Source organism: Delphinus delphis, chromosome 19 (assembly GCF_949987515.2).
Source record: "Delphinus delphis chromosome 19, mDelDel1.2, whole genome shotgun sequence".
Taxonomy (NCBI): Eukaryota; Metazoa; Chordata; class Mammalia; order Artiodactyla; family Delphinidae; genus Delphinus; species Delphinus delphis.
In genome coordinates this window covers 18,221,361-18,242,584 of record NC_082701.1, presented here as the reverse complement: position 1 = coordinate 18,242,584, position 21,224 = coordinate 18,221,361, and the positions used below count along the sequence as shown (strand labels likewise).

The 21,224-nt window shown below is 36.6% G+C and overlaps 1 protein-coding gene across 5 annotated transcripts in view; it reads right to left on the bottom strand.

The window, feature by feature from the left end:
- The window catches only part of GPATCH8 (G-patch domain containing 8), a 98,292-nt gene that overhangs the window by 41,169 nt on the left and 35,899 nt on the right, over positions 1 to 21,224 (bottom strand). For 3 of the 5 annotated variants that reach the window (XM_059996296.1, XM_059996297.1, XM_059996300.1), the window contains 2 exons: positions 2,707 to 2,774; positions 1,987 to 2,073 (listed from right to left, as the gene is read on the bottom strand). In XM_059996296.1, the coding sequence (XP_059852279.1) occupies positions 1,987 to 2,073; positions 2,707 to 2,774 (155 nt within the window). Of the gene's footprint in view, positions 1 to 1,986; positions 2,074 to 2,706; positions 2,775 to 4,819; positions 4,865 to 21,224 lie in introns of all 5 variants that reach the window. The other 2 variants (XM_059996298.1, XM_059996299.1) reach the window with 1 other exon arrangement.

The following is a 21,224-nucleotide window of genomic DNA, read 5'->3' as shown; positions in this document are numbered from 1 at the left end:
AACAGTGAGAGAGAGGCCCGCGTACCGGGAAAAAAAAAAAAATCTACAAACAATAAACGCCAGAGAGGGTGTGGAGAAAAGGGAACCCTCTTGCACTGTTGGTGGGAATGTACACTAATACAGCCACTATGAAGAACAGTATGGAGGTTCCTCAGAAAACTAAAAATGGAACTACTATACAACCCAGCAATCCCACTACTGGGCATATACCCTGAGAAAACCATAATTCAAAAAGAGCCATGTACCACAATGTTCACTGCAGCTCTATTTACAATAGCCAGGTCATGGAAGCAACCTAAGTGTCCATAGACAGATGAATGGATAAAGAAGATGTGGCACATATATGATGGAATATTATTACTCAGCCATAAAAAGAAACGAAATTGAGTTATTTGTAGGGAGGTGGATGGACCTAGAGTCTGTCATACAGAGTGAAGTAAGTCAGGAAGAGAAAAACAAATACCGTGTGCTAACACATATATATGGAATCCAAAAAAAAAAAAAAAAAAAAGGTTCTGAAGAACCCAGGGGCAGGACAGGAATAAAGACGCAGATGTAGAGAATGGACTTGAGGACACGGGGAGGGGGAAGGATAAGCTGGGACAAAGTGACAGAGTGACATGGACATATATACACTACCAAATGTAAAATAGATAGCTAGTGAGAAGCAGCTGCATAGCACAGGGAAATCAGCTTTGTGTGCACCTAGAGGCGTGGGATAGGGAGGGTGGGAGGGAGACGAAAGAGGGAGGAGATAAGGGGATGTATGTATATGTATAGCTGACTCACTTTGTTATACAGCAGAAACTAACACAGCATTGTAAAGCAATTATACTACAATAAAGATGTTAAAAAAAAAGGACATGTATTTGCTAACATATATCATATTGCTTTAGCTTATCTTACAAGTTTTGATGTGTAGCATTTTTATCTTTCAGTCCAAAATATTTTCCAATTACCATTGTGATTTCTTCTTTTACTGACAGGTTACATGTAAAAATGTGCTTCTTAATTTTGAAACAGAGATTTTTAAAAATCTTTTAAAAAATTGTTTTATGGCTTGATAACTTGATTTCAGTTCTTTGAAATCTGTTGATACTTTATGACACAGAACATGGTAAAAAATTTTTTTAAATAAATGTTTCATATATATTTGAAATTTGTCACTTTCAAAGTGATTGGGTGTATAGTTCTATATAATCATTAGGTGAAATTTGTTAAATGAGATGTTCCAGTCTTCCAAACATCCCTGCTGATTGTTTTCCTCTACTTTTATCAATTACTGAGAGGTATATTAAAATCTCCAACAACCGTGGTAGGTATAACATTGCTCCTTGTAGTTCTGTCAGTTTTTGCTTTATATATTTTTTTACGGTAGAACAGATTTTTAAAAATGAATCCCTTTTCTCTCTTCTCACCTTAAGTATCATGACCAAAATCAGCTTCTATATGATGATCTTCACTAATTCTCTTTCTTATCTTCAAATTTACCTATTTTATGGTAGCAACTGGGCTTACTAAAACATCTTGAAAGGCATGTACCCTTGTCAGTCTTTTTGAAAGCTAACTTATAACATGTTTTAAGCTGCAGTTTTCTATAACTACCTGCTTAAAAAGGAAGATACTGAAGTTCTCAATTGTTTGTCATTCGTCAAACACCTCATCCATTAAAAAAGAAAAGGCTTATCAACAGGTATCAAGCTCTCAAAGGACTCACCAATTTTTACTGCTATTACTACCTAATGTATACCTGGCACTGCATTTTCAAACACTAATGCACTCTCCCCAACAGATAATAATACAAAGTGGTTATTATTATCTCTATAGTTTTTACAGAAGCAATAAATAAGAAAGTAACAGAAACCCGAGGTCTAAGACTAATCACCAGCAAAGGTCAAACAAATGTTGCTGTCAACAGATTCTTTTCACCGAAATGAATATCTCAGTGTGAACATCCCACATGCAAGAATGGCTTCATTTAAGTACCTTGTACTTCTGTCTCAGTTCTTCCGTGTCTTCTTTTTCTACTTCTAGGACACGGCGCCGTTCGGTAGCATCTTCGGCATAATCAAGCTTAACAAAAACAGATATAATTAGTCTTATTTCCTAAAGTACCCCCAATTAGCCATAAAAAAGTCATTTACACAACTACAGTACTGTATGAAAATAAGAAACTTCTAACTTTTTGCTCAGCTACCTCTTGCTTTATTGTCACCCCACAGAGAAAATAGCGCTAGCAAAATAGTTCATTAATCTTTTCATGCTGGTGGTTCCCAACAGGCACATGTGTTGATGATAACAGACTTTACTTCAATGTTCAATGCCAAAGAATTAGGAGTAAATGGAGAAAAATATTTCAGGCAATGAAAAGAAGATATCACAGATGACAGCTGTACATAGCTCTACAGGGGCAAAGCTTCTACCACAGCAATTATTTTAAGAGTTAAGCAACACTGCCTATGGAAATGAGCACCGGGGTCTGGGTTTAAATCTGACCTTGCCTTGTGGCATACCCTCGGGAAACCACTCAACTTCTTTATAACAGGGGCATTATTTGCCACCTACCTGCCTCAAAGGCAGCACTAAATGAGAATGTAAAATACATTTTAAAATTTCCCCTCAAAAACATTAAAACTACATCTGAATTTGGAATTAGTATCAATTTTAAATATCCCAAAAACAAGTGAACCAATGAGATCAACTTACCTCCATTTCCATGCGACCCATGCCCATGACATCATACTTGACAACGATTGGAATGGGATCTGTTCTCCCTGTAACAGGAACATATAATTAAGGTTAGATGCAAAGCTAAGTCAACAGTTCGCTTTACACATTGGGTTTGGGTGGTTAGAGATCTTGCCTTGGAGTGCAGAGACCAGAAAGCTACAGTGAACCAAACACAAGCCATTCTCACAGCTTACAACCAAACCTACCTCTCCCAGTTCAAGCCCAACTAACCACCTTGGTTGACCTTCCAGTTGGGGATGATTCCAGATTACTATGGCAAAATTAAATAAGTAATGCAAAAGCACTTCTAAGCAATGGCACCAGGAAGTTTAAAATCAAAAACATTAGAAATTCCTTTTTAAAAAGACCTCCAAATAACTTTCCACCAAAAATCACTTCACTCTTACTGTCCACTGACATCTTCCCACACACACTTTTAAAACTGGTAATAAATATCTCAACTGACATGTTTAAATCGGAAGAGCACAGTTTCAAACATGATACAGGAAAATTCAATAACAGCAACTCAGCGTGTTTAATATATTTTTTGTTTTCAAAAGATGCTTTACAATTAAATGAGGTGGTGAAAAAAATTAAATAGAAAGCAACAGTTAGTTGCCCTTAGGAACAAAAAGTAGTTTCACTTTTAAACTGGTGCTCTGAGGTCCCATTTTCCAGAGTGGATTTAACACTGGCTGTGGCAATCAGTAAGCTGTGAAAAGGACTAGTTGCGAAGAAAATTGACTTTAAACTAATTTATCTATGCTGGAGATTTTAAAAAATGTATATTTAATCCACTCATAACCAGCCAAACAAAGCAAAATGGGGCAGACAAGCACTTTACTACCACAGCTGTTTTACATCACAACTTGCGCTGTTTATTGTGATGTAAGCCCACTGAAAAGAGGACTTACCTTATCCGTTGTATACCTTTAGTGAAAAAACACAATGTTTACTTCCCTCATCACTTCACTCAGGCTGGTGTAAACAACTGTTTTTTTATTTTTGTTTTTTTGTTATACACACATATATATTATACCTTTGGGCTAAAAGTTGAGTTTTGTCAGTCTAAATCTGAGATATTACCAAAAGCAAATTTGGAAAAAAAAAAAAAAGCAATAAAAGCCATGATCATGACTAGGATTAGTCCAGGAGGAAAAAAAAAGAAACTGTTTCCAAAGTGACCAGCAACCACTTGTATCCAGTTGCTCTGTATTTGTGGGATTAATTTGTGTTTCAAAAAGTAATGAAAAACAAATTCAGAAGTTCAATTACTTATCACCAATATCCCATTATTGCTTGTAAACAATAAGAAGGTAATTAGGAACAGTGAAAAAAATGTTTAATAAAGAACATCTCATGCCAGAAAAGAGGACAAAGTTCTAAAATACAGCCTTCTTTTAGATACTATCAAATACTGTCAGTTAAACAAAATAAAAATGCATTATTACCTGATGCCCAATGGTATAATAAATAAGCAGTGACTGCAATCTTTAGCAAAAGGACCAAATTAAAGACAGGTTATAAAAATGACTTCCTAGGTGCAATATCACTTTCATAACGTCTCAATCAGGGATTTACTGGTAAAAAGAAATGGTCCAATGAAAGAATTGAAAACAAATGTCAAAGTAATTTTCCTTTTTTTTTGATTTGATATCTTTCGATTTATCAGAATTTGCTTTGTAAGAATCAAGAAAATTTTGGTATAAATTCATTACCTCTGTAAACCCCTGTTATAAACTCTGCATTAGTACTTTTGCCTTCTAAGGCAGTCAAAGTTTGTTTTAATTTATTTATAGATTGCAGTAGCAAGTGCTAGTGCCCATTATATTGTAGGGAAATCAAGTTTTTACAGTATTAGAATTTAATGTTTTAACTGATTTTTTTTTTGGCAGTTCTAACACAAACAGATATATCCCTTCTTAACATTACCCTTTAATGAACAAGGATCAGACAAGTTGCATAAGGAAAGGAAAGGAAAATGAAAAAGACCAAGCAGAAGGATGAAGGCTACAACAGAGAAATTAAGCCTAACATATTGGTGCACTGATGACAAAAGGAGTAATTCAGTCTGAAAATAAAAAATTACCACTGCTAAGTTTACCATCACCACAACAAGTCCAGGATCATAATGCTGTAAAAAAGAAACACCATTTGTTAGGCAGAAACCATTAGGGTAGGAAACAGGCCTTCTAGCAGGCAGACAGGATGGGGTAAAGTAACAATTGGGCTTTGTCCCTCCCCCAATTTCAGCTGGGGACACGGGAAGGACACTTTGTGCTACAGCGGTTGTTTTCATACTGGTTGGGTCAGGGTGTGAGATTTTTGTACTGCTACTTGAGAACATGAGCAACCTCCTCTAAAATAATGCAGGGGGAGGGGAGAAGGTGAGAGAAAGTGAAAAAACTAGCTCTAGCTTCCGATCTCTCATTTAACTACTCATTCCGGTAAATCAATACTCAGGGCCCAAGGTGGGACTTTTTCCTTAAAGAAATAACAGCAAAGACAGATCAACTGGACAGTGATCATCAAGTCATTTGCTACACTAAAAGAACTCTAAGAGGATATGGGGGGTGGAGGGGTTCATCAAGACCTTATTGAAAATATATAACAAGTAAAAGGTCTGGAAAATAACCTTAGATCTTCAGTGCTTGGAAAACTTATGTGCATTTGAGTTCTGTTATGAACGAATAAAACTCTTGAAGGAGCTTTCCTTAGAACTTTTGTTTCCTTTAAATGAAGTTTTCCCAAGTCCGCCAACATCTTTCTGCACACAACAAAGCCAAGCTTTGAAGAACACCAGTAACTCCAGAGAAAGTGGCATCAAAAGGGCTGTCACATTTACAATTAGTCCACTCAGAGGTAACTCACAGAAAACAAACAGTCTGGCTTTAAAAACAATCTGAAGGCAACATTACTGCCTGGGCCAAATAGTAATTTCTTTCATTAGAGGCTCCTGACCAAGGAAAAATCTCACTGGGAAAAGACACTGAACAATACATACAGGAAGAGGTTGCAGCATTTAAAAAAAGAAAAAAAATCCCCTTAATTTATTCATTTGTGATCAATGATAAATCCTATCATAGAGCACATCACTGTGGAACATCTGAATAACAACCTATAGTTATGACTTTTCAAAGGGTAGGTAGCAACAGAATATTTGCTATTATAATATTCTCTAGAAAACTCAAGTTCTTTTTAAAACACATTGAATGAAATCCAGGTTCCCTATTTCTTGGTTTCTCTTAACAGGGACAAATATTTCTTAAAATCCATTAAAATAAGAACATTTTGTTGTTTATTTCATTTCAAAGGAGGCAACTTCAACCATAACACTTACTTTCCTTAAAAGAAACTGTCCTCTTCAGCCAAAGATCTATATATAGATACCATGACTGTGATCTAGCCAACTGGACAAGGGAGGAAAAAGGAAAGAAAACATACCACATCTAGAATGTTTCAATACCAATGTATTCATGTGATCGGGGAAAAAAATTGATATTCATATTTTCTAAATCAAAACTGTAAATCTATATACAAATATCGAATCATTATGTTGTACACCTGAAACTAAAATAATATTGTATGTCATTCGTACCTCAATTAAAAAACTTTTTTAAGGGCTTCCCTGGTGGCATAGTGGTTAATATGCCTGCCAATGCAGGGGAGACGGGTTCAAGCCCTGGTCCGGGAAGATCCCACATGCCGCAGAGCAACCAAGCCCGTGCACCACAGCTACTGAGCCTGCGGGCTCCAGAGCCTGCGAGCCACAACTAAACTACTGAAGCCCACGTGCCTAGAGCCTGTGCTCTGCAACAAGAGAAGCCACCGCAATGAGAAGCCCATGCACTGCAACGAAGAGTAGCCCCCGCTCTCAACAACTAGGGAAAGCCTGCGCACAGCAATGAAGACCCAACACAGCCCCCCAAAATCAATTAATTAATTAATTAATTAAATTTTTTAAAGAGATGGGAAAAACTTTAAATGATGTTTCATTAACCAAACAGTATTGTACATTCTATATTTTAGAAGGTAGGCTTACTTCTACAATGACAAACATGCTAAAATGTTCACATATTCATCTCTTGCTAAAATGTGATGGTATTATGACTTATCATAACTGAAGAGAGAATAAAGCTAAATACCAAAATCCACTGATTGCTTATAGCCACACTGTTTCTGAGAATAATCCCTCACATTAATCAGTTTTGATTTTGAAACACTTAAGGATATACCAATCTACAAAACTGGCCCAAAGAACTGGACTGTGAAGAAATAATTTTTTTTTCCTACAAACACTATTTTTTAATTTATTTAATTAATTTATTTATTTATTTTTGGCTGTGTTGGGTCTTCGTTTCTGTGCGAGGGCTTTCTCTAGTTGCGGCAAGCAGGGGCCACTCTTCATCGCGGTGCACGGGCCTTTCACCGTCACGGCCTCTCCTGTTGCGGGGCACAGGCTCCAGATGCGCAGGCTCAGTAGTTGTGGCTCATGGGCCCTGCTGCTCCGTGGCATGTGGGATCTTCCCAGACCAGGGCTCAAACCCATGTCCCCTGCATTGGCAGGCAGACTCTCAACCACTGCCACCAGGGAAGCCCTATTTTTAAATTTTTTTTAAGATTTTTTTTTGATGTGGACCATTTTTAAAGTCTTTATTGAATTTGTTACAATATTGCTTCTGTTTTATGTTTTTTGGCCGTGAGGCATGTGGGATCTTAGCTCCCCGACCAGGGATCGAACTCGCACCCTGTGCAGTGGAAGGTGAAGTCTTAACCACTGGACCACCAGGGAAGGCCCACAAGCACTATTTAAACAAACTAACTCCAGGAATAGAACAACTGGGAAGAAAATATTAAAGGACAACCATAATCTGGTAATCAGCACACTTCAGAAACAGAAGACACGTGACTTCTCCACAGAAATAAATTAGAAATGAAGAAGCTTCTGAAGTGATTAAAACACTAGTTGGATATCAACAGAGGTAAGAACACCCAATTTACCTCAGCTGCCTTTTCCTTTACTGAGATTCACTCAACAACACTTACTGAGTTGCTACTATATACCAAGTACTCTTGGAAGGCTTTGGGCATATGGCAGTGATTGAAACAAAGTCCCACACCCCATGAATTACCTATAATTAGGCAAAATAATCTTACCAATATAAACTTCTGGCATGGGGGGGGGGCGGCGGGATGAACACTTGTGGAGCCAATGCACATATGGTTCAAAAAGTTTTTAAATGTCTAATGTTGTCTTTTAAAGATGTCTAAAACTGTTTTTAAAGACTGACCCCAATAAAGCAGAGGTAAATATAAATGCCATCAAAAATAACACAACATTGTAAAGCAACTATACTTCAATAAAAATTTTTTTAAAAAAGCCATCAGAAAGTCACAAAATCTACTTCCAAAAGGCCACTAAACTAATAAAAGCCAAGAACCTCACCTGACATCTTTAAATCCATTTCATACTTTAACCAACTCAAATACATATGTGAAAATCAAGAATAATACAAAATTAGGAGGGTGACTATTCTCTGATTTGCAAAACTATTCAAAATAAGACTCTATAGTAAGCTATGTTAGTGTGTTTAAATATAATTTCATTTACTAAAACAGTGATTAGATACTACTTTCAGAAATACTTCCTGGGTAAAAAGTGGTACATTTATTTCCAAATCAAAGCTTCACTTTTGCATATTTCTCCTGAAAATAATAGTCTTCAGTAGCATAAGAACAATGATTACTTTCAGCATCATTTAGATATTTTTTCCTTAGGAAACATCAAGCATATTAATTATTCCCTATAGAGTTTCTAAGGTTGTTTTTTTTTTAAAGGCTTCCTACTCAAAAGAGAATCCAAATTTTCTAGCACTACAAAAAATAACTATATTCTTGTCACAGCCTGTTTAATGATCTATACAACCCAGGTTATTTTGATTTTCAAACACAGGTGTTTTTCTAAAAGCACAGAAGTTTAACTGTGACCAAAAGATCCTTCCATCTTCCCAAAGTATCAGAGCTGCCTTCTAGGATAAAATAGTTCAATTTTAATCATATAATCTAATATATTAGTAAACAGGGACAGAAAAGGGGCAAAATAAATTATAAATTAAAATAAAGTGTTAGAATCAGAATGTTAAGCCTGGAAAAGATATCTCATTCAGGGGTGACATGAGATACTCAAGCCCTCAGGAGAGGTAATAAAGGGAATGCCTGAGGTACCATAAATTAAAAAAAAAAAAAAAGTCACCTAAAGGAAATCATACTTTCACTCCAAATTTAGCTTAAATCACATCAACTCACTGAACACTGCCTGCTTCATGCTAACCATTTGGTAAGATAAAAATAAATTTATTTTTTAAAGGAGAAAATCAATTTAGTAAATAAATTTCAGGGTAAAATAATTTAAAATATGAGGCATAGGGGGAGAAGGCAAAACAATTTTAGGTCCTTAGTTTTTAAAAAATGGGGAACACTTTTGTGCCCTGAGTTTTACTTATGTTTATATCCTGAATAACTGATACAGTATCTGGGACATAATTTGATATAACAAATTAAAAAGCATTTGTTGACTCAAGAGAATGAACATGTTCATAGTGGGTCTCACCTTGTTCAGGTATAAATAAATATTTAGTCATCACAGTGCTTTCTGCTTGATGCCACAAGATACTGATGATTTAACTGTCTTGTAATCAAGGAGTTATTTTATTAAACAGAAGATATATGCTATATTATACAGGTCTCCATATCTCAAAAAATATATACGCTAATATAAAGAAATAGTTGAGTTTTGCATTACTATTCATTACAACCTTGTTCAATTTCTTTTATCTATCATCACTCATTAGCAGACAAGAAGAAGCAGGCACCAAATGTTTAAGGAGTCAGACAGACTTAATGGTTTCTAAGGTTCACTTCAATTCTTAAGTTTGAAGAGTAGAAAATATTTGGGGGAGTTATGTAGATAGTAGCCAGTCCTATGGTATTGTAATAATCCAACAATCCAATGCCTTCTTAGAGTTGTATCCTCTTACTATTGGTTAAGTACTTCCATTAACTACACTGAGAATTTCTTAATATTCCAGGATCACTCTATAACCCCAAAAGACCTTCCAGCTTCATTTAGATTGTTCTTCCTTTACTCTACACATCAACCCCCTCCTCAACTCATCTTTAATTATTTTCTTTCTATATTTGTCTAGGTAGTCCCTAAAATCGCTGGCTACAAAAACTCAGTTCTCCAATAAGAGAATTTCTAAACACTTGTGTGACTTTTGACAATCAGCACATGAGTCTCAGCAGCCTCTCCTGCAAAATGGAGATATTATCCTCACTTTCAGGACTGGCATGTAGATCAAAAGAAACAACAAACAGAAGATGCTTTGTAAACCCTAACGTTTCACTATAAATCACTATATAGGATGCTGCTGAACTCTTAACACTGTCATCTTCTTAAGGCCTCAGAAAATTTAAAAATCAGTTTGTTCTTTCATTTCCAAAACTGGCAATAAGTACCTTAAAATTAGAGACACTCTAAGAAGCTGTGATAAATTTTAATGTTCTACCTACAATTTGGTGATAATGAAACAACCCTATTTACAGATGGAGAAAATTATTACCAAAGTATTACCCTCAAATCCTTCCCATGTTATCATTCCATTAACAAAAGAGTGACTACTGAGTTTGAAAAGCAAGGTTATACAAATGTTAAATCCAAGCCAAAAGAATGAAGCATACTTTAGCAAGACCTTCTCCAAATTAAACATATAGTACAAATCGTCTAAGGAAATTAATTAAGCCTAAGCAAAACAGAATAAATTAAAATGCTTACTATTTTACTATTACTGTCACCTGGAGGAAGACAATAGCACCTATGTAAGTGTACTGAACAGCAAGTTATTAATCCACAGTATGTCAAATTTGTAACAGATGAAGTCCACGTGGAATGTAGGAGTAAATTCAGAAAGTCAAGTAGATTGAAATTACTCAAAAATCCTCCTTATTTCCTCTGAAGTCTCTGCTAAAAAGCCCAGAGATCCTAGGTCATCCACAGAAATTTTCTTTTCCAGTTCTGAAGTCTATGATTCCATACAACTTTGAGGTCATTTTTGTCTCCTCTTAGTTCCTACTTATCAAATATTGGTTTAACTAGTGAAAGTTTATATTTTCAACTATTTCCACCTGATTGGACTACTCTAATTACAATGAAATCACTGTCACTCTATACTCTGTATTTCTAATTTTAAGTTTCTTGGACACTCCACTTTCTTGCCAAAGTAAGAAACCAGTTTCCACACAAACCAATTTCATTTTGATCATGCAAATTAACCTAGGGCAAGAAGTCCATAAGTAATAATGTAGGAAACAGTGCAAATCAGGCTAAGATAAGACTATAAGAAAAATAAATAGCATTATACTAATTCGGACTAAAAATTAATATATTTTGTATGAGCAAAAGAACCAACTGTCTACCCTACTTACTACAGTCAAGGTAACATTCTTAGAAGCTTATTTTATTCATATGGTCCAAAGCAAATTATTTAGGGAGCTTGTTTAAAATGTTACTTCCTGAACCCCACCCCAGACCTGCTGAGTTGTGCTGGTTGGGAATCCACATTTACCAAAAAAAAAATATATATATATATATTTTTTTTGGCAGGGGGTGCTGCGTTGGGTCTTCGTTGCTGCACGCGGGCTTTCTCTAGTTGCAGCAAGCGGGTGCTATTCCTCATTGCAGTGCGTGGGCTTCTCATTTGCGATGGCTTCTCTTGTTGCAGAGCATGGGCTCTAGGCGCACAGGCTTCAGTAGTTGCAGCACATGGGCTCAGTAGCTGTGGAATGCAGACTCTAGGGCACGCAGGCTCAGTAGTTGTGGCTTGCGGGCTCTAGAGTGCAGGTTCAGTAGTTACGGCGCACGGGCTTTGCTGCTCCACGGCATGTGGGATCTTCCGGGACCAGGGATCGAACCCATGTCCCCTGCACTGGCAGGCGGATTCTTAACCACTGCGCCACCAGGGAAGTCCTAGGAATCTACATTTTTAACAAGCACCCAAGGTGATTCTGCTACACACTAAAGCTTGAGAATCATAAGTCTAATGGAAAAAGTACTGGTGTAGAGGTCAGAAGACTTACAAACATAGCTACTATCCTCAGCAGTTTGACCATGGATAAACACTTATGTTTCTCAATCTATTAAGTGGCATTATCTCCGCTCCATGTATTAGAGAGGAAAATGAGATAGGATACAGGTATAAAACTTATATACCATCATGTTTAATTTCCCCAAACAACTCCCAAATCTTTTAAAAATTTGGGTATATTGAGGTTATAACAAGGTCACACCACTTACTAGTTGCAGAGCTTGAATTTAAACCCAGGTCAAATTTCAAATGAGGTCATAAAGTGGTAACCTGTGGATCAAATATGGGCCTTGAACATGTTTTGTTTATCTCAGATTATTTTAAACTTTGAGCCAACGTTTATCAATTAGTAAATGTCACCAAAATATCTGGATTTCTGGTTTCTTTTTTAAAAAATTCACGTCTGGCAATACCTGAGACTATATTCTTACATGGTAACAATGAGCATGAGCTAGCTGAGTGGCAGTTATTCCTCTCTAGACATGGCACAACTCACACTACTTCCTACTGTCTCACACTCAGTGGGCTTCAATTGCGTATGTTACCACCTGGCCCCAACAGGCACCACAGTTTGCAATTCCTACTCCTGAGACTGTCCTTTGTTCCTTCCTTCTGAGCTCCCACTAGATTTTCTCAATTGGTAGCTATCTACTTCACAGGTTTGGAAAGACTCAGAGAGATAGAAAAGACTGAATTTAAAACTAATAAACCACATTTATAAATGAAAGATAATATTATTTTGTTCCCTTTTCTAAATGTACAATCCCATTACTTCAAACTTTGGTAGCCATTTTTAATAAACAATTTTTAGCTTTTTTCTTTATTAAAATATATTTCTCACAAAACATACTTTTAATTTTGTGTTATCATGTTTACATTTGGTCCTACTTTTAAATACCAGTGTTTCTTATGGAAGAATGTGGAGATTCCATGTATCAACTAACAAGTATAGTTGGGCAAATACTGATATAGCTGTTTGCTTCCTTATTCGCACAACATGAGATTTTTTTACTTGTTAAATCATTCAAGAAATAAGTTGAAATTCTAAGTTAGGTTGTTCAATTCTCTATTAAGCCCCCACTGTACCTTTAACTTCACAATTATGATATTATACTGCATTGCATTACATTTATTTGTTACATTCGTGTCTATATTAGACATGAGCCTCTGGAGGGCAGAGGCTCTATCTTATTCATTCTTCAACTCTTTAAGACTTACTACAGATCTGCACATTCTAAGGATTCAATAACTGTGTGCAGAATAAAAAACATGAAAAGCAACAGAGAACACATAAATGCCTAGCAATTATTATCATTTAGGAGTTTATAGTCTAATGAGAGTTAAGAGACACATAAACACAAATTATACAAGGTAGAATATATAAAATGCCACAGGAGAGAAATATAAAGTATAAGAAAAAATAAACGAGGAAATTATAGTATGAGACAGAAATTACAGTATTTTCTTTTCCCCTGGAGATCAGTTACCAACCATCCTTAAAAATGTGGCCAAGGTTCTTACCACTCAACCTAGTCTCAAGTTTCTAGCGAATTTATACAAATTTATATTTATCATAAACATATATGACCACTTCAAGTGCCCTAAGAAAAAATATCACATTCAAAGCTATCTCCAATTTTTTCAACCAGAATAACTATTGTATATTTTAATTCTGCAGTACTTTATTTCTCACCACCATCACATTTCTCCAGGAGACAGAAGTAACCCACCACACAGCACTGAAGTACATTATAGATAGCATACTGATTAAAAGCATAGGTTTTGGCAACATGATTCTACCACTTATGCTGTAAGATCCTGGGCAAAGTAATCCTTAGAATGTCCATTTCCTCATCTGTAAAGCAGGAATACCTACCGCAGAGAGGATTTAAATTAGACTATACATGTGCAAGCACTCTGTAAACACTTAATAAATGCTAGCTATTATAAAGGATTAATACTAAACCCAGTGAACAAAGGCTTGCTAGTAAGACACATGCATGAATTGACTGTACTTTATGCTTCGTAGTTGATTTGTTTTATCATCCTTCATAATTATACTTTCCTTTCCAGTTCCATTGCTATCACTCTATTCTATGCCCTTATCAACTCATACCTAGACAGCTTTCTAAATGGTTTTACATCTTCATCTTCAGACATACTTTGGCTAGACCAGTATTTAACTTCTACCACCAATGTCCTCATTGCTATAATGGAAAGAACAATAGATCACAAATCAGAGAATTGGGGACTGGGTTTCAGCACTTTGGAACCCTAAACCTAAATTTCTTCATCTGTAAAATGAATTTCAGATTAAATTAGCTTTAATATTTCTTCTTGCTATAAAACTCTATACCTCTCTTCTAATCAAAAACTGCCTTTGGCTTACAAAATAAAGTTCCAAATTGGAGCAGCATTAAAGCCTTCCACATTCAGTGTGGTAGTTAGGAGCATGGGTTTTGGAGTCAGAAAGACCAAGGTTTGTATTTTGATACTGTCATTTACTGGTAGCTTATTCTTGAGCAATTTGCTCAACTTCTCTAAGCCTCAGTTTCTTCCTCTGCAAAATGGGATTAACAATAATTATCTCATAGACTTGCTTTAAGAATTAAATGAGATATCTGTTAAGTGCCTAGGACATAAATAGTCAGTAATATTAGATTTGTGCCTATTTGAACCAATTTCCCATTACTGCCTTCTAGGTATGGTTTTCAGACTGCTCCTGGAGACCTAGAACCCTGCTTCAAACAAACAATTGTGGATTTTTTCCACCCTCTCTTTTATACATTAAGGTCCGACATTTAAAAAACATGTAATTTGAGAGGTTCTTCTGCTTTTAAAATGTATGAAATGCACTGCCCTATGGGCATTCTCTGCTCCAGCCAGCTAGGCCTACTCTTTGCCAACTGTAATCACTTTGTACACATCAGTTATCTCCTTTCTTCCGTAATACCTATTCCTCCCTCCTCAAGACTTCATTGCGAAGTCTTCCCTAGTCATTCATCCTTACAGAATTTATTCTTCAGCTTTCTTCCACTTATCTCCTAAAATAAATGGCAAACTCTATGAGAGTAAGGGCGGTATCTTATAATGTCATGTATATTCTTTATTATGGTCTCTTGAACATAGGATTTAATAAAAGTGCAACTAATTCCATGTAATTCTTCACCAGCGATTGCCTCTTTTAAAGTAATCTACCTTGATAATGTGCAAACTGCTTCTATAACTACTTCACCCTTTTCTTAGGAAAAAAGTACTAGAATGATAAAATAGCCTTTTATACTTATCTGTTCTAAATCTTCATTAGTAAAATTTGCTACTTCCTTTCTGGTTATTTTGCTGTGAACTTAACATATATTTAATGTCTTCTGATTAAATAACGTCTTAACATATAGTTAATGTCTGTCTTTTTTTTTTCGCAGTATGTGGGCCTCTCACTGTTGTGGCCTCTCCCGTTGCGGAGCACAGGCTCCGGACGCGCAGGCTGAGCGGCCATGGCTCACGGGCCCAGCCGCTCCGCGGCATGTGGGATCTTCCCGGACCAGGGCACGAACCTGTGTCCACTGCATCGGCAGGCGGACTCTCAACCACTGCGTCACGAGGGAAGCCCGTTAATGTCTGTCTTTAAATGTGACGATCCCTATACTGAGAAACAAGTAGTCTATATGGCATGTGAATTCACCATTTCCCCTTCTCCATTCCCCCAATCCCTTTTCCTTTCTAGTCTAGCCCTAAAACCTAGACTTCTTACTACAGACTGACAATTCTGACGAATTTTGTTTACTAACTGGGTTCATCTCTTTTGTTTATATTAACTAAATTCCATTAAGATAGTCAGAGGTTGTATAGAATCTGTATCTTACTAAATTTGATACATGAATTATTAAAATTATGCTTACCTTTGGCAATGTATAAAGACTGCATAGCTCATTTAATTAGCAGGGAACAGAGGCCATTATAGCTACAGGTTCCTTCACCTAGACCAGCAACAAGTATAACTAAGCCTTTCTGACAATCCATACTCTTTTGATTTGGGGGAACTACATGTCTGCTGTCCCCCTCAAACCTACTCTTATTTTCAGCTATCAGCTTTTTCTGAGAAGGGAAAAGGTATAAATGTATTGGGTTGGCCAAAAAGTTCCTTGGCTTTTAAAGTAAAAATAAACGACAAATTTTTCATTTTCACCAAGAACTATACTGAACAACGTATTCACCCTTTTGTTCCACTACCTTCTGCCATTTCCCAGGCAACTTCATAATTCCATCTTCCCAAAACTTTTTTTTTAATTAATTAATTTTTTATTTATCTTTGGCTGCATTGGGTCTCCACTGCTGCACACAGGCTCTCTCTAGCTGTGGTGAGCGGGGGGCCACTCCTTGTTGCGGTGCACGGGCTCTAGGCTTGAGGGCTTCAGCAGTTGCGGCACGCGGCTCAGTAGCTGTGGCTCACGGGCTCCAGAGCGCAGGCTCAGTAGCTGCGGCGCACGGGCCCAAGCCGCTCCGCAGCACGTGGGATCTCCCCAGACCAGGGCCCGAACCCATGTCCCCCGCACAGGCAGGCGGATTCCCAACCACTGCACCACCAGGGAAGCCCTTCCCAAAACGTTTTATCTTTTTGAGCAAAGAACTGTTCCAGGTGTCTTTTACAGTTTTCCAGGGAAATCAAATTTTTTCCATTAAAAGAATTTTGTAAAGACCAAAATAAATGGAAATCCGAAGGTGCAATGTCTGGTGAATAAGGCAGATGAATCAGAACTTCCCAGCCAAGCTGTAACAGTTTTTGCCTGGTCATGAAAGAAACACGTGGTCTTGTGTTAACCTGATGGAAGATTATGAGTTTTCTGTTGACCAATGCTGGACACTTTTCGTTGAGTGCTGCTTTCAGTTGGTTTAACTGGGAGCAGTAGTTGCTGGAATTAATTGTGTGGTTTTGCAGAAAGAGCTCATAATAGAGGACTCCCTTCCAATCCCACCATATACACAACATCACCTTCTCTGGATGAAGACCAGCCTTTGGTGTGGTTCGTGGTGGTTCATTTCCCTTGCCCCACGATCTCTTCCATTCCACATTATTGTACAGTATCCACTTTTCATCGCCCGTCACAGTTTGTTTTAAAAACGGTACATTTTCGTTACGTTTCAGCGGAGAATCGTATGTGGGAATATGGTCAATAACTTTTTTTTTGCTTAACTTATGTGGAACCCAAACATCAAAGCTATTAACATAACCAAGCTGCTGCAAATGATTTTCAATGCTTGATGTGGATATTTTGAGTATGTTGGCTATCTCCAGCATGGTATAATGTTGATTGTTCTCAATTAATGTCTCGATTTGATCGATATCAACTTCAACTGGTCTACCCAACCATGGAGCATCGTCCAGCGAGAAATCTCCAGCACGAAACTTCACAAACCACTTCTGACACATTTGATCAGTCACAGTACCTTCTCCATACACTGCACAGATCTTTTTTTGTGTTTCAGTTGCATTTCTACTTTTCTTGAAATAATAAAGCATAATACGCCAAAAATGTTGCTTTTTTCCCATCTTCAATATTAAAATGGCTACACAAACATTCACCAATTTTGATAAGTTTTTTTTTAAACGCACGCTGATATGACAGCTGTCACAATACAATCTAACAAAACTGTTTCAAATGAGGTTAAAGACAACTAAGCACTACTCGAGCCATCTTACGGAAAGAAATGAACGAACCTTTTGGCAAACCCAACAGAAACAGTGATTTCAAAGTTAGGCTTATATTCGAATGGCAGAGACTCAGTAGTTGTATGATCTTTCCAAAACTTCAGTTATAAAATGAGCATAGTAATATGTATTTCATTAAGTAGGACATGCAGAACGTTTAGATTCTAGATTTGGCACATAATACTACTGAGTTAGGTGCTATTTCCTTTCCCAAAGAAAAACAAATTTCAAAGGGAAACTAAGGTAGAAGGACAACTCAGCTTTTACAAAGATCCTATCCAGAAAATTTATCTATGTCATCAAAATATTAAAGGAAAGCTATTTTCTCCTCAGCCAAAGAATGACTTTTCTTAGGAAGTTAGGTTTTAAAGATCAACATTCTAATTTAACAATAAAGTCTAAATTGTAACCACATATTTCTATTGTATTGAATTCAAATCTAGTTTTTCTTCAGTCAAAAAATGTAGTAGAAGCATTGTTGGGGCTTAGCTAATGCAGGGTTTACCCAACTACATTAACCATTTGTTCGCTAACTGAAACTAGAGTGGGAGGAGGGACACGTACATAAAACCAAAGAAACCAACTCTACTCTGCTTTGATTCTGCCTATTCTAAGTCTTTTTCAAAATAATTATTTTCTATATTTTTAATAGTAATACAAGTATATCATAACAAATTTTAAAATACAGTAAAAAGCAACCCACTTTCCCTTCACAGTCTGCCTTAACAAAGATTTTTTTCTGCATAGTCAAGCAAATAAAAAATAAATATATAGGCATACCCCACAGAATGTACCCTTTTAATATCTCACAGTGAAATGCTTCAGTTCGTCTTTCTTGACACATCTTCCAGCCAATGGTTTCATACTGTAAAATTTTTATCTTTCAATCTCAAAAATCTAATTCAACATTTTAAGGAAAAGACAAGTGAGAAATCTGGAGATACATCCACATACAACTTGTAGGACTTCGGGAAAGCTGCTTAAGTATCAACAAAAGGTATGGACATGTTACTACATAGAAAGCAACTGTTAACAACCATAGTAATTATCTGGTAATCAGGAAGAAATGTTTAAGTATTTTATACCTTAATTTTTAAAAAAATTCATAAACAGCCAGCTATGTTTTAGAAATTGGTTAGGGGTTGGGTTGATGTATAAGCCATTTAAAATAATGGTAAATAGGTTCCCAAGTAGGGTTTTCATACAGAAGGTCTGATTTTCAGGAACAAAATAGTGATTTTTAAGCAGGAGGTATATATCTATCTATCTGCCCACTATACATGTATATATGTCATTTAACACAAGTGGTAGTTTACTATAATACACACTATTCTGCACCTTGCTTCTTTACTTAATGTATCTTGGAAATTGTTCTATACATATTGAGTACATACGAAACTAACTCAATCCTTTTAAAGCTGCATGGTTTCCCTTCACCCATTTTAGTATCCTATTTCTTCAAATCTAAAATGCCATTAGGGCTCCCCTGGTGGCGCAGTGGTTAAGAATCCACCTACCAGTGCAGGGGATATGGGTTCGAGCCCTGGTCTGGGAAGATCCCACATGCTGCTAAGCAACTGGACCCGTGTGCCACAACTACTGAACCTGTGCTCTAGAGCCCACGAGCCACAACTACTGAGCCCACGCACCACAACTACTGAAGCCCACGTGCCTAGAGCCCATGCTCCGCAACAGGAGAAGCCACCGTGGTGAGAAGCCCGCGCACCGCAACAAAGAATAGCACCCACTCGCCACAACTAGAGAAAGCCTGCGCGCAGCAGTGAAGACCCAATGCAGCCAAAAATAATTTTAAAAATTTAAATGCCATTAACCGTAAAACAGTTTTATGTGCCACTAAGAAAGAAATTTAAAAAGCTGCCAATTATAACTATAATGCCATTAATAAGGTGTATCTGATTTTATCTTTATTAAAATATGAAAAACTGTCTGAGAATCAAGGAAATATGGTAGACTATTTCTAATCTATCACAGTGATATAATGAATAACTTCAATCATACATTATTTTGTGCATTTCATGAATAAGTTAGATAGATAGAAACAGAATTACTGGATCTAAGGATACATGTATTTTAATCTTTAAGTAATTCAAATTGTTTTCCACAGTGGTTTTATCAGTTTATAGTCTCACTGGCTATAATGTAAGAACCTTTTCTCCAAAATTTGACCAGGCTACTCTTTTTTTTAAGCCTTATCCAAGCCAACAAGTGAAAAATGATATCTCATAGTTTAATATGCATTATCTCTAATATGAAAAGGATTGAGAATATTTTCAAACACCTAAAGGTCATTTGCATTACTTTTCTGTGAACAGTGCTCATATCGTTTCTCCCTTTCTATTTAGGTTATAAGTCTTTTACAAACTGATGATAAATACATAAGGAAATCTGTCCTTTGTCTGTAATGAAATATTACAGATACTTCCCCCAGTTTGTTTTTTTCTTGTTGTTCTGGTTTTTTACCTTATTTATGATGAAATACAGTCAAATTTATCTGTTTTTTTAATGTCTTCTGGGTTTGGAGTTAAAGTTAGAAAAGTTTTCCTCATTCTAAGATTTTTTTTTTTTTTTGCGGTATGCGGGCCTCTCACTGTTGTGGCCTCTCCCGTTGCAGAGCACAGGCTCCAGATACGCAGGCTCAGTGGCCATGGTTCACGGGCCTAGCCGCTCTGCGGCACGTGGAATCTTCCCGCACCGGGGCACGAACCCGTGTCCCCTGCATCGGCAGGCGGACTCTCAACCACTGGGCCACCAGGGAAGCCCTAAGATCATTTTTAAAATAATAATTATCCCATTGTTCATCTTAATGATTTCATGATTTCACCTTTTACATTTAAATATTTTATTCATCTGGAATATATTTTGGGGTAAGGTATGACAGTGGGGATCCAACTTCTTTTTTCTGGGTTGCTATACAGTTGTCACAACACCATTGCTCAGTGACTGAGGCTCTTTTAGGTGTTCTAACTAAGAGCTCAGAATTACTGAAACAAACACCAAAATTAGGGGCTCAGGACCCTACAACATATACAGCATTAAAAGCACAGATCTGGGAGTCAGATATCTAGCTTATCATATTAAACTACTACTGTTACAAATTCTGGGAAATAGACAGTAGCAAGATAGAGGCTTCTCTATTTATGATTTTTATTATATTTAGGTTTTTGATGAAGACCTAAAGACGGATTATCTCAAATTCAGTTAAAATATCTAAATATACACTATACATCAGAGGTGTTAATAACAAGTAGCATTTATATAGTGTTTTACAGTTTGTATAAAGTGACTTCACTTACGTTAATTTACTTTATCCTCATAATCACTCTGTGAGAACAGAGGCAGAGATTTTAATCCCCATTTATTGCTGAGAAAAATAATTCAGTTATGGCAACTTGTCCCTTAAAGTAAGTGGCAAAGCCAAACTCTAACCGAAATCTTACGTTTCCAAATGCTGCTCACACTGCCTCATACCCTACACCAAGTACTTTTAAACAAAAATAAAAGAGAATCCCTACTCTCAAGGAACTTGAAGCAATTTGTCAATTAAATATTCAATTGATCACATACTAAAAAATATAAAACATGGCCCCTGGCCTTAAAAAACCTTCAAAGGTATACAGTAAGTT